This window comes from Macrobrachium nipponense, chromosome 42 (assembly GCF_015104395.2).
Source record: "Macrobrachium nipponense isolate FS-2020 chromosome 42, ASM1510439v2, whole genome shotgun sequence".
In the NCBI taxonomy this organism is placed as follows: Eukaryota; Metazoa; Arthropoda; class Malacostraca; order Decapoda; family Palaemonidae; genus Macrobrachium; species Macrobrachium nipponense.
The window spans coordinates 9935188-9949188 of record NC_061103.1 but is presented as its reverse complement, the minus strand read 5'-3'; the positions used below and the strand labels follow the sequence as shown (position 1 = coordinate 9949188).

The 14001-nt window shown below is 44.1% G+C and overlaps 1 protein-coding gene across 1 annotated transcript in view; it reads left to right on the top strand.

Moving 5' to 3' along the window:
• LOC135212970 (PRKCA-binding protein-like) overlaps positions 1 to 13670 on the top strand; it is a gene marked incomplete at its 3' end in the record, with an annotated part of 346603 nt that extends 332933 nt beyond the window's left edge. Inside the window, 1 exon segment of the mRNA XM_064246725.1 lies at positions 13397 to 13670. Coding sequence (XP_064102795.1) covers positions 13397 to 13670 — 274 coding nt within the window.
• Positions 13671 to 14001: the final 331 nt, after the last annotated feature.

Here is a 14001-nt window from a genome sequence, read left to right as displayed (position 1 = left end):
AAAGAAGTACAAAGCTAGTATGCAATGAGTGTGATCGCAAGGAATACGGCCGTAATCGTCGACAATAGGCCCCATCCTTAAACAGAAAGGATCCATCAAAGCAACTTACACCATCGAAGGGCATCACTATTTTGTCCAGCAAGAGGAGCCATGTGCACGACGAGATGGAACGGCTGCTCCTCATCTGGATAAAAAACAAAGAAATCGCTGGCGATACAGTAACGGAGACGGCAATCGCTCACAAGGCCAGTGCTATTTTTGGGCGATTTGATTGCAGGCGGAAGACGAGGGAGGGGAAGGGACTTCAACCGCCCAACCCCCAGAGTTCAAGGCTTCGCATGGCTGGTTCGAGAAATTCCGTAAACAGACCTGGCATCCATTCGGTGGTGCGTCATGGGGGAAGCTGCCAGCTCGACACGAAAGCGGGCCGAAGCATTTAAGAAGACTTTCGACGAGATGATGACCAAGAAGGCTACAGTTCTCAGTTCAGGTTTTCAACTGTGATGAGACTGGCCTTTTTGGAAAAAAAATGCCTCGTCGGACGTACATCACGGAGGAAGAGAAGAAGCTACCCGGGCATAAGCCTATGAAAGACAGGCTTACGCTCGCACTTTGTTCGAACACCATGGGGATTGCAAGGTGAAGCCCCTCTGGTGGTATCACTCCGAGACTTCCTCGAGCCTTTCAAGGCCACAAGTTTGAAGGAGATGCTTCCAGTTATGTGGAGGGCTAATGCAAAAGCCTGGGTAACGAGGCTTTTGTTCACACAAGTGGGGTAAATCTGTTTCGGCTTGACTGTGAAGAGTTTTTTGCAAGAGAAGGGCCTCCCCCCTGAAATGTCCTGCTGTGTTGGACAATGCCCCTCCCCACCCTCCTGGCTTGTGGAGGAAGATATCCTAGCGGAGTATTCCTTCGTTAAGATTCTTTTTTCTTCCGCCCAACACCACCCACTCCTCCAGCCCATGGACCAGCAAGTGATAGCAAACTTTAAGAAGCTGTACACGAAACATCTTTTCAAGAAATGTTTCGACATCACCGATACCACAAACCTCACCTTGCGTCAATTTTGGAAGGAGCATTTCGACATCGTCATTTGCATCCGACTCATTGACCTAGCTTGGCAGGAGGTTTCGAGGCGAACCTTGAATTCCTCGTGGAGGAAACTCTGGCCTGATGCCGTATCCGCCAGAGACTTTGAGGGATTTGACGTGGGCGAAGCTGGTGCTGCAGAGTCAGAAACGTTGACGATCCCGAAACTGTTTTGGAACCAGATCTTGACGAGATCGTTGCACTCGGCAAGTCCATGGGGCTGGTCGTCGACGAGGAAGACATCAACGACCTTCTCGAGGAGCACCAAGAGGAGCTTACGACGGATGACCTGAAGGAGTTGGAGGCCATGCAACTTAACGTCGTTCAAGAGGAGTTCTCTAGCAGCGGCGAAGGAGGAAAGGAGGAGGAGTCCTATGACAATGGCAGAAATTAAGGATATTCTAGGTGCTTTTCATAAAGTGCAATCGTTTATCGAAAAAAGACACCCCGAAAAGGCTTACACGTTTGCCTGAGTCGTTTCAGGAACATTGTGAAAAGTAGGCAGAAGCAATCTTCCTTGGATCGTTATTTTTTAAAGAGGCCTTCAGCATTAGCAGGAGTAAGCAAAAAGGAAGAACCAAGTGATAAAAAACAAAGTTGAAAGCAAAAAGGAAGAACCAAGTGATAAAAAACAGAAAGTTGAAAGCAAAAAGGAAGAACCAAGTGATGAAAAACAGAACGTTGAAAGCGGTGATGAAGTGAAATTCTGTAAAAAAAAAAAAAAAAAAAACAAAAAAAAAAAAAAAAAAAAAGTATGTAAAAGTAAAAAGTTAAAAAAAAAAAAAATTTTTTTTTACGTAATTTCTAGATTTTTGTAAGTTAAGTGTTACAGTTTTGTTAAGGTGTTTCGTAAATTTTAGTTTTATAGTTTTCCTTAAATTTTTTATGTTTTCGTAAAGTTAAGTGTACGTACGTATGTACGTTATCTGCCATTTGTCCTCCTCCTCCTCTGGCGCCACTATCGGAGATAGCCTCACTCGAAAGGTAAGCTTCCACATTTTACGTTAAAGTAATAATATTTCTTGTACACTAATATACACTTTATTTACAGGGTTTGGATTTTTATTCTTAATTTAGGTTTTGTTCATGAAACTTACCTGACAGTATATATATAGCTGTATTTCTGACGTCCGACAGAATTTCAAATTCGCGGCACACGTAGTGGGGTCGGTCAGGTGGTAGTACCCATTCCCGCCGCTGGCGGCGGATATCATGGAACCATTCCCATTTTCTATTCATATTTTTTCTGTCGCGTGCTTGCAAACATCTGTTTACAGTACCTCCGTCTAGGATTTTTCATTATCTCGCTTAATATTATCTGGATTGACTTTTGGTATCGACTTCTGGATTGTTGGATTGGCACGCGGAATAGTGGATTGTTTTTGATTTTGGATTGGCTTTTCTAGATTCAGTATGTATGGATCAAGTTCGGGAAGTTTCAGAGTGTGTGTGAGGAGTGAATGTAAGGTGAGGCTTCTTAAACCTTCAGTTGATCCTCACACAGTTTGTATGGATTGCAGGGGGCATGTTTGCGTGGTTGATGATCGGTGCAATGAATGTAAGGATTTGGATGATGATAAATGGAGGATGTATGAGACCTATCGGCGTAAATTAGAGCGCGATAGAGTCAGGAGGTCTTCCTCCAAGGGCAGCTCTACTAAAGGTAAGGATAGTAACATTTCTCCTCCTCTAACACCAGTAGATTTTGCCCAACCTAATCCTTTTGTTTTTGTTGCCTTCGGGCCCCATGCTGTGTCTGGAGAAGGTAACACCCTTTCTCTGATTCTAGAGTCTATTCGTGCTCTCGAATCTAAAGTTTTGGCCTAGAAACCGGCCCAGTGAAAGTTTGTGTTAGTGCCCTAGTGTTGTGGAGGGGGCGTCAGATCGGCCCCATAATGCCTCTAGGCCTAGACCTCTATCGGACTCCCATGGACTCAGGGAGTGGGTATGTCGAAAGCCGCAAGAGGGTTACGGGGGCTCCCCACCGATCTGGCGTCCCTTCGGCAGGCCTTGTTGCTAAATCCAGGCTGCCAAGGAGCGCGCACGAGCGCGTATCCTGAAAGATTGCTTTTCGTCCTCCGAAGCGTCCTCCCCCGCGCAAGGGGTGGAGCGCTCGGAGAGACTCGCGTCCGTTGAAAAGGACTTTTCGCTTTGAGGACGCTTCACGTCCTATGTCTCCTCTTTCGTCAGAGGACGCTTATGACGCCTTTCCTCCTCAGAAGAGAGGAATGGCTTTCTACCGATGAGGACGTTCGTTTCCACGCACAGGCGTGTTCACCTGAGAGGCAGTAGCTGTACCTGCTAGAAGGAAGGAGGCGTCCCCTCGCCCCTCGCCTTCTCGCAGTCTCAGTCCTGCCCCTTCTTTTGCTCCTTCGTCACCTACGAAGGATATCCTTGTGTCCCTTCAGGACCAGATTACGTCGCGATGGCTCAGAGGACTTGCCCAGCAGCAGTCGAGCCTAAGCGTAGGAAGGACGTTCGGCTGCCCGTCAAGAGGACGAAGCGGCCGCCATTCTTTCTCAGCTCGCTCGTCTCTCTCTCCGCCTCCGATCGTCAACGTTCTCGCTCTCCTAGCAGATCTTTTACTCTCTCAGGAGAAGACGCTCGTCAGGACGCTCGGCGTTCGAAGCAGGACGCTTTGCGCTCTCGGCAAGTAGCGGTTGACGACGCTCGGCAGGACGCTGGCGTTCTAGACAGGACGGCTTTGAGTCTCTTAAGACTCTTTAGGACGCTCGGCAGGACGCTGGCGCGCGGAAGCATGGGACCTGTTCTGGTTATAGACAGGACTTTTTGAGGACGCTCCGCAGGACGCTCGCCGTGTGAAAGCAGGACGCTTTTAGACGAAGCAGGACGCTTTGGAGACTGCCAAAGCAGGACGCTCGCTTGTCTAAGCAGGAGCGCTAAGGCGACTTTTTGCCCGCCGTCAGGAAGCTGCGCTTCCTTTCGTAGAGGAGCTTCTGTTAAGACAGTTTTAACGTGGCTTCTAAGGATGCTTCTCTTTCGGAAGATGTCCCGTGCATCTAAAGATCAACGTACGGCTGCTTCCGTACCTGTAGTGGATACTTCCAACCAACGGAAGTCTTTATTCAGGATTGAGCCTAAGGGACGTACTCCCTCTCCTGATAGGCGTTCTCCAGTTCCTCTTAGGGAGGAGGGGAGCTTAGTAGTCCAGGGAGTTCCGTAGAGGAAGAACAGCCGGTAGCTTCAGCTGTCTCGGACTACAAGGTTCTTGTTAGGCTGTTACGTTCAGCATTCGGGGACAAGTTCCAGCCGACAGCCCCTAGGTCTCCTCCCTCACAACTTTCGTCGTCCAAGACCGTAAAGACCCCTGAATTCGTCGAAATGAAGACGTCTCTGTCGACCAAGAGGGCGTTTAAGAAACTTCAAGACTTATGTCCAGAAGGAAGGATCAGGGCAAGACCACTTTCGCCCATCCACCCTCTAGACTCGCCGGGAAAGGAGGAGTTTGGTATGAGACCAAGGAGGATGTGGGGATAAAGGTCCCTTCGTCCGCGTTGGGTGACTTCTCCAGTTTAGTGGACGCCCAGAGGAGGTCTCTCTTAGCGTCTGCTAAGGTGACCTGGACTCCGGTTGAGACTGACCAGCCATTGAAGGGACTTCTTCGTACCCTTAATGTTTTTAATTTCCTAGAACTGGTGTCTGGGAGTTTTGGACCTTCAGTCTAGAAGTCCTGATTCTCTCAGTCTGGGGGGGGGGGAGCTGTCCAGCGTGTTGTCATGTATGGACAAGGCCGTCAGGGATGGTTCGGAGGAGCTAGTTTCGAATTTTGGAACTGCCTTCCTGAAGAAAAGAGCACTGCTGTGCAATTTTTACTGCTAAGTCGGTATCTCCCGCTCAGAAAGCGGAATTGCTCTTTGCGCCTCTTTCGGACCATCTCTTCCCCCAGGCTATGGTAAAGGATCTTGCACAGAGTTTGCAAGAAAAGGCGACCCAGGACCTCTTGGTTCAGTCTTCAAGACGTCCACGGTTCCTTCACGTCAACATTCAGCTAACCCCCGAAGAAAGTCAAACCCTTTCGCGGGGCACCCCCTCGAGAGCAGCTCCTCGAGGGAGAGGTTTTTCGAGAGGAAGAGCTTCATTCAAACCGAAAAACAGCAAATGAAGATCTCGTCCTTCAGACACAGTCGGGGCCAGACTGGAATTCTTTGCGGAGTCTTGGAGGCAGAGAGGAGCGGATCCTTGGACCCTCAAGATAGTAGATCGGGGGTACAAGATCCCTTTTCTTCATCCTCCTCCTTTGTCTTCAACTCCCAGAGACCTCTCTCCATCCTATCAGGGAGAGAAGAAAGTGTTCTTTTCGATCTCTTAGACCAGATGGTCGAAAAAAGAGCGGTGGAACAAGTCTTGGATCTAGAGTCCACCGGGCTTCTACAACAGATTTTCCTAGTGCCGAAGCAGTCGTCAGGTTGGCGCCCGGTCCGTGGATGTGAGCAGGCTAAATCTTTTGTAGAAAAGATAAAGTTCAGAATGGAGACGCCTCAGTCGGTGCTGGAGCATTGAGACCTGGCGACTGATGGTGTCTCTAGACCTGCAGGACGCATACTTCCACGTCCCAGTCCACCCTCGTTCAAGGAAGTACCTGAGATTCGTCTTGGACAACAGGGTTTGGCAGTTCAGAGCCCTTTTGTTTCGGTCTCAGCACGGCCCCAATGGTTTTCACAATGATTATGAGGAATGTAGCGAAAGTGGCTCCATTCGTCCAGGAATCAGGATATCCCTCTACCTCGACGATTGGCTGATCAGAGCGTCGTCGAGGCAGAAGTGTCTGAAGGACCTTCAGTTTACGCTAGCCCTAGCAAAGTCTCTGGGTCTGTTGGTCAACACCGAAAAGTCGCATCTGACCCCGACACAGTCCATCGTGTATCTGGGGATTCAGATGGATTCAGTGGCTTTTCGGGCGTTTTCCATCCCAGGAACGTCAGCGACTGGGGTTAGAGAAAGTCGCAGCCTTCTTAGAGAGAGAAGCTTGTTTCGGTGAGGGAGTGGATGAGTCTGCTGGGCACCATTTCCTCACTAGAAAAGTTTGTCTCGCTGGGAAGACTGCACCTCAGGCCTCTTCAATTCCTTCCTTGGCGAAGAATGGACGTCAAAAGGGGACCTGAATGCGATCCTAAGGATCTCAACGAAGTAAGAGTACACTTAAGATGGTGGCGACCCTCAGAAGTTACGAGAGGGCCTCTCCTTAAATCTTCTGAGCCCCGACCTAGTGTTGTTCTCAGACGCTTCCACTTCCGGTTGGGGAGCAACACTAGGGGGGGAAGAAGTGTCAGGCTCCTGGAGAGGGGAACAGGTAGCCTGGCACATCAATGTAAAGGAACTGGCAGCGATATTCCTGTCGCTGCAGTTCTTCAAAGAAAAACTGTCAAGCAAGGTTGTCAAGTCAACTCGGACAGTACCACAGCCCTTGCCGTATCTAAAGAATCAGGGAGGGACTCGCTCCAGATCCCTTTTTCTCCTCCGGCGAAGGAAGTTCTGCTATGGGCAGACGCAAGGCACATCAAGATCCTGACAAGATTCGTGGCAGGGGTTCAGAATGTCAGGGCGGACCTTCTCAGCCGCCGGAATCAGATTCTACCAACAGAATGGACCTTGCACCAGGAAGTCTGTCAAAAGTTATGGAAATTGTGGGGACGTCCTCTAGTAGACCTGTTCGCTACATCAAGGACGAAGAGGCTTCCTCTGTATTGCTCCCCGGTTATGGACCCAGGGGCAATTGCAGTGGACGCGTTTGCTCTGGAACTGGACAGACCTGGATCTTACGCCTTTCCCCCATTCAAGATCATGGGGGACGTAATGAGAAAGTTCGCAGCGTCAGAAGGGACAAGGTTGACTCTGATTGCCCCAATGTGGCCAGCAAGAGAGTGGTTCACAGAGGTCATGACGTTCCTTGTGGACTTCCCAAGAACGTTGCCCTGGAGGAGAGATCTACTCAGACAGCCTCACTTCAAAAGGTTTCACCAAAACCTCTCCGCTCTGGCCCTGACTGCGTTCAGACTATCGAAAAGCTGGCCAGAGCGAGAGGCTTTTCAAAGGCAGCTGCGAGAGCAACGCTAATGCTCGAAGAGCCTCTTCAAGAGCTGTCAACCAGTCTAAGTGGTCTTCCTTCAGGGCATGGTGCAAGAAGGAAGGAATTTCCTCTTCCACGACCTCTGTGAATCAGATAGCAGATTTCTTACTCTATCTAAGAAATGTGCAAAAATTGGCAGTTCCTACAATCAAGGGTTATAGGAGTAGTTGTCTGCCGTTTTTCGCCACAGAGGAATGGACCTTTCCGACAATAAGGATCTGCACCGATCTCTTAAGGTCGTTTGAAACTACCAAAATTCCACAAGCAAGACCGCCCTCATGGAATTTAGATGTGGTGTTGAAACATCTGATGCTAAGTCCCTTTGAGCCTCTCCATGAAGCTTCTCTAAGGGACTTAACGAGGAAAACGCTTTTCCTAACTTCTCTGGCGACGGCGAAGAGAGTTAGTGAAATCCAAGCGTTCAGTAGCCTAGTGGGTTTCAAGGGAGACAGCGATGTCTGCTCGTTGAACCCTTCTTTCTTGGCTAAGAACGAGAACCCGTCTAGTCCTTGGCCAAAGAGCTTTGAAATCAAAGGAATATCGAGTCTCGTGGGTCAAGAACCAGAGAGAGCCCTGTGCCCTGTCAGGGCTCTTAAGTTCTATGTGAATAGTACTAGAGAGAATAAGAGGTCCTCAGGTTAATCTCTGGTGCTCGGTGAAGAGACCGGATTTGCCGTTGTCGAAGAATGCTGTTGCTTTCTTCTTGAGGGACGTCATTTTAAAGAGGCTCATTCATCTTGCCAGAAGACTGATATGAGCCTCTTTAAAGTGAAAGCTCACGAGGTCAGAGCCGTAGCTACCTCTCTTGCCTTCCAAAGGAACATGTCTATCAGAGATTATTTTGATAGCACCTTCTGGAGGAGCAATTCCGTATTCGCCTCACATTACCTCCGGGATGTGAGGACGATTTACGAGAACTGTAGTTCTTTGGGACCTTACATTTCGGCAGACACAGTTTTGGGGCTGAAGGTAGCTCTCTCCCTATCCCTTAGCTTAGTTAGGTTAGTTTATTGTGTTTTTGGGTTGATGGTGAGATCTTCTGTGAAAATCTCCCATTCCATAGTGTTAATATCAGGGGTTTTTTGCGTTAGTTGGTCAGGTGGTGGTAGGTTGCTGTGTTACTGCCATATGTTTGCCTAGATGGTCTTGTCACATTGTGGTCACGCCCCCGTTGACAGAGCATCCAGAGAGCGCCAGCACTACAGGTCAACACCTGGCTGGCAACTCTGATAAAGCATAAGCAGGCTTTAGGTGACAGTAATCACATAGTCTACTTTGCTATCAGGTAAGGAACCAATAAGTTAATCTTTTATTTTAATTTAAATTTCCTAAAAAATCCGAGTCTGTCTCTACCCACCATCCGAAGGTGTGATTCAGCTATATATATATCTGTCAGGTAAGTTTCATGAACAAAAATGTTATTGTTATAATACAATTAAGTTTGTTCATACTTACTGGCAGATATATATACTTAGAGTGCCCGCCCACCCTCCTCCCCTCAGGAGACAAGGGCCATAAATAAATATGAATAGAAAATGGGAATGGGAAAATGGTTCCTGATATCCGCCGCCCAGCGGCGGGAATGGGTACTACCACCTGACCGCACCCCACTACGTGTTGCCGCGAATTTTGAAATTCTGGTCGGACGTCAGAAATACAGCTATATATATATCTGCCAGATAAGTATGAACAAACTTAATTGTATTATTAACAATAACATATTGAATGGTCCAAATTGTTTGTAGTATATCATTGTTTATAGGTCAATTTAGCTTTATTATGAAATTTAATGGGGTGTTTTTGGAGGGCTTGGAACGGATTAGCCATTTTACATGTAAAATGTGTTCCAAGATACGAAAAACTCATTATACGAAGGCCGCCTCGGAACGGATTAATTTCGTATCTCGAGGTACCACTGTAATGGAAAGGCGCCTTAACCTCGGAACGTCGTAAGCCGAGACCGTCGTAACCCGGGGACCGCCTGTATAGGTATGTGCACAGGTATCACCAAGCTTTTGGAAAAATTTTATGCAGACTCTCTGCTCAGCTTTCTCCATTATAGTCAATGCTACTAAAGCACACTACACACGTTCCCTCCAAGCATTGCTGTAAAGAGTGGAAGTGAGCTAAGATGCTAAAAACTTAGTGTGCATGTGCAATGAGGGTCAAGATCAATCTGTGTCATTAGGCTCATTCTGCATATTGTAGGTCATTTACCATAGTAACAGTCCCAATACATGGAGTGTTAAGTTCCTGTTGACAGGTTGGGAGGAGCTTCATGTGGCAGGGAGGTGTTCAGCTACTCCAAGGAATTGTCGTATCAATTTCCTGGAGCTGATGGCTGTCTTTTTGTCTCTCAGAAAACTCAAACCTCCAGAAGAGACATTTAGTTGATTCTAGACAACATGACTTCAATGTCCTACATTAATATGGTAATGCTAGCCATCCTTTGATGGGGTAAGAAAGGAAGTGGTACTTGTCTGCAATGTCAAATCCTGTTTTTTCTATTAAAAGAATTTGAAAATTTACCTCAGCACTTGTGGACATGATGTTAAACCGATACAATTAACAACTCTAACATCTATAGAGTATGACTGACCTAGTATGACACTGTATTAACTTTGTGTTTACGTCCAAGTACAATCCTCGTGCAAGTTTGTTTATTTTACACCATTTTACAAAGATGCTCAAAAACAATAAATTATAGTTTATTCTAATTTGTATTTTTAAATTATCATTCATTAAAAGATTAATTTGCTAATTATTCTATTTCAGAGCTTTACTATATGCAGAATGGTTTAATCTTTTTCAGGCCCCCATAAATACAACAAATTAAATCCGTTTACCTGTAATGTAACAAGCCTAGTGTGCATAAATTATACAAAAAGTATGCAAAAGTAAATAAATGAAATATGGTATTTATATATATCTTGACCTGTAATTGGGAGAGTTTATGGCATGTGTTGTAAGTGGTGAGAAATGTGAAAAGGGGAAATGTTATGGCTTGGAAGGGGAGCCTATCCCATAGAAATCGTAGGCAACAGTGCTTCTAGGCTTGTTTCTCTTTTTCTGTTTCTTAACTCTGCTTTCTTCTTGAGATTTATGGTGTTTCTTTCTCATATATTCCCTGTCCTTCAAGTTCAAATTTGTTTGTTAAAATACTTCACATACTATTTGTGTCCAAAGATATTAATCCAGGATTGACTCCCTATTCCCAGAGGAACTGTATACAGATGCCCTTGAAGATTTCCTTGAATATACACCATACCCTCAAAACCTTGATGCGGCCATCAGTCCATGAAGATCATACTAACACTGATGGCAAAATTTGACGTCAAAGTTCTGCCCTCCTTGACCGCATCAGGTACAGTGATGCTCAAATCTCATGCAACATGACTCCATAGGATTTCGTTCAAAATTCACTATCTGGCAACCTAGCATGCTCCATATTTATGTATTATTTCAATGTGAAAATGCAATTATTGCATACAATAAGGCCATACTATGTTTCATAAGAGTGAAATTTATCCTATATTTAAAACTGTAAGAAAATGTCACATGTAGCTAAATTTCAGAAAAACTCTTATGAAACATTTCAAAACTTTTGTTTACTCATCACTGAAGCATTTGACCAAAACAAAGTCGTCATCAAACATCAGTTCAAATGTTAAATAAAAAAATTTAAAAAAATGTCATAACATTAATAATGCTTCCAAAGGAAGCATAAAATTTGAAAGAGTCGTATTTGATTGCTTTTACATCTCAATGCTGAAAAAAAATTAATATGTACATACAAAAGTAGAATGCGCCCACCAATATCTACGTGTGAGGGGAGCTTGTGTGATGTATCATTAGTGTCGGTGCAACAACAACCACCTGGTGTAACATAAGTAGGTCTTCAATGAGTAGCAACCATGAAATTATCTTGAAAACATTTACTTTTATATGTGTTAGAGGAATATTTGAATTTTCATACATCATAATTTGTTATATTTCTTACATATTTCAAAAATGATGGCATACTAGCAAATATTCGCCTATGCCATTATTCGTTAGTCAAAGCCAAGATATTATTCCTAGGCCTAGGTGTTAGATTTCTTTTACTTACATTTAACATTCACATCTTTCTATTAACAGCTTCTGGCCAGAGAGCAAATGAGGTTATCTACACATTCTTGCACTTCAAGTTACCTTATGAAAAAATTAATTATACACTAAACGTAAGCAGAATGACTTTTAAGAAAATAATATTTTAAACCAGTTCATAAACAAGTGTTCCATATGCCTTGATATTAATACTTATGAAATTTCAATTAATAGTAGTCTTCTACATATAACCAAAATCATCATCATATTTTATTCCTCAAAGAATACATAATTTCTACAAATAAAAACATCAGTAACAGATTACATCTCAGAAGGCACAGATAATTTTTTTAGGCCTATAAAACATTTTGCAACATAGAGGCAGCTTAAACTCAGCCGGAAACTTCAACATTCAAAGACAACTTGTTTTAATTCATATTCCTACTTTGAAATTGTTGTTATGACTGTTGAGCTCATTAGGTCTACTGTCATAATGCTGCAGACGTGGTTATGTTGGCCAGTCCGAGGAGCTCGTGAAGTGTGCTTTCATTGCTGGCACCGCTAACCTTATCACACCGCACTTTTAACGAGCAACGTGAAAAAAAAATCAATTCAAATCATACAGATTACGAATTATATCAATGCATAAAATGGATCATATCTATTTAACCATAAGGAAAATAGGGCTAGCTGTGAATCCGCAAACATTTCGACATGTATGACATTACAAATAATAATAATAATAATAAAAAAAGTTTAGCACTACTTGGCAACATCACGTTGAGTCTGGGAATCTGGATGATACAAAAAGAATCATGTCACATGAGATTTGAGCACCACTCTACACTGCAGTTCTATATAATCCAAATCCAACCTCAAGCGCCACAGTGGCATGGTTGGTTTGGTGTTTGCTTCTCACCTCGGTGGTTGCGGGTTCGATTCTCGGCCATTCCATTTAGGATTGAGAGATGTGTATTTCTGGTGATGGAAGTTCACTCTCGACGTGGTTTGGAAGTCACATAAAGCCGTTGGTCCCATTGCTGAATAACCACTGGTTCCATGCAACGTAAAAACACCATACAAACAAACAAACAAAAAAAACAAATCAAACCTCCAGCCTACAACAAATCTGATGCGTAATCAAAACCAGGTCGTTTTCTGAATTGGTTTACTGTGAAATCCTTTCAAGTACAAGGTGAGAAGCACTAAAAAAAGTAGTACCAGGCTGTCCCCTGTTATCGGCGATCCAGTTTTATGGTGCTTGTCCAGCACCATAAAATCGGCGATTTATGGAGCAAGGACAGGCTGAGTTTTGGTTATCAGCACTATAAGCACCATTATGGCTCCATAAATCGCAAAGTTTCGGTTAATGGTGGTTTTCGCTTATCAGCACACCCCTGGGAACGGACCCCTGCCGATAACCGAGAACTGCCTGAATAGTTATTAACTGAGATCCAGTCTCCATGTGGGTGTCCTACTAGGGTAGGAAAACCACCCCTCCACCTCCACTGTTGCATGGTTCTATTTTTTTGTACCACACAGGTGCTCCTCTTACTCCACCAAAGTGCTGAGGGTATCATTGGGAATCAGCTTCAAGACAAGTTATTAGAGGGTCATTATATTGACAGAGAATACTGGAAAAATATATCATGTTACAAGGTCTAGAGAAAAGATAGTGGCAGGTGTCAGTAGAATTTGAGGTTAATTTTGGTGTTAATGAGGATCATTAGTAAGCTGTTTTTAACAGTAAACAGTATTGACAGAATTTAAAATGAATACAGAAAGTGGTGCCAGAAATTACAACAATTTGTGCTGTTAAGGTGAAGAAAAGCTTGGAAATACTAAAGGAAAGGCAATCAAAAGGCCACAGCCCTTAGGAGCTTGGGATGATGAATTCAGTAAGGTACAGTTTACAGTGTATGTACCAGGTTTTGTGACCTAAAAAAATTGTTGTACTTATTGTACTCTTGAGTAAATCTGAAAGGATGAGTATCGATGACTAGCCTTTCTTGATGCTCAACTGCAGGCAAAAATAGTTGGATTGATATGTAATAGATTTTTATGTTATGCATTTTGGTTATATTATGAATAAAGACTAATGAACATGCTTTCCCTCTTTCCTCTATTTTCTAGGGGTCTGTGACCATACAGTATAATAAACTCCATGCAGATCCAAAACAGGGAAAGACACTGGACATAGCCATGAAGAAAGTCAAACATCGATTAGTAGAGAACCTTTCTTCTTCTACTGCTGATGCCCTTGGGCTCTCTCGGGCAATTTTATGCAATGATTCTCTTGTCAAGAAGCTGGAGGACCTTACGCGAACAGAAGATATGTACCAGGCTCTTATGGATCATACAAAAAGATTATTGAAGGCTTTCTTCGATTTGGCCATAGTATATAAGAGTGAGTATGATTCTTGATATGCGTATTATGTATAAGAATGAATACCTTTCTCTATACACAAGGAGATCTAAACTAGTGTGAACAGTTGTGTAAGGCTGCAGTTAAATTTTGAAAGACTTCTTCAGTGTTAAGCTTTCAATATTCAGTCCAAACAATGCATCTCTTCCTGTGTAACCGTACAAGGGACTCTTTGCAGTGAGCCTTTGTTAGTTGAATTTGGGCCAGCTGCTTTTCGGTTTTTGGTATTCGGATTTTGAAACTCAAGCTTTTTCCTTAGATATACTCACGCATTTTATTACCAACAAAATCATTCTGTAGAAGTAAAAAAAAT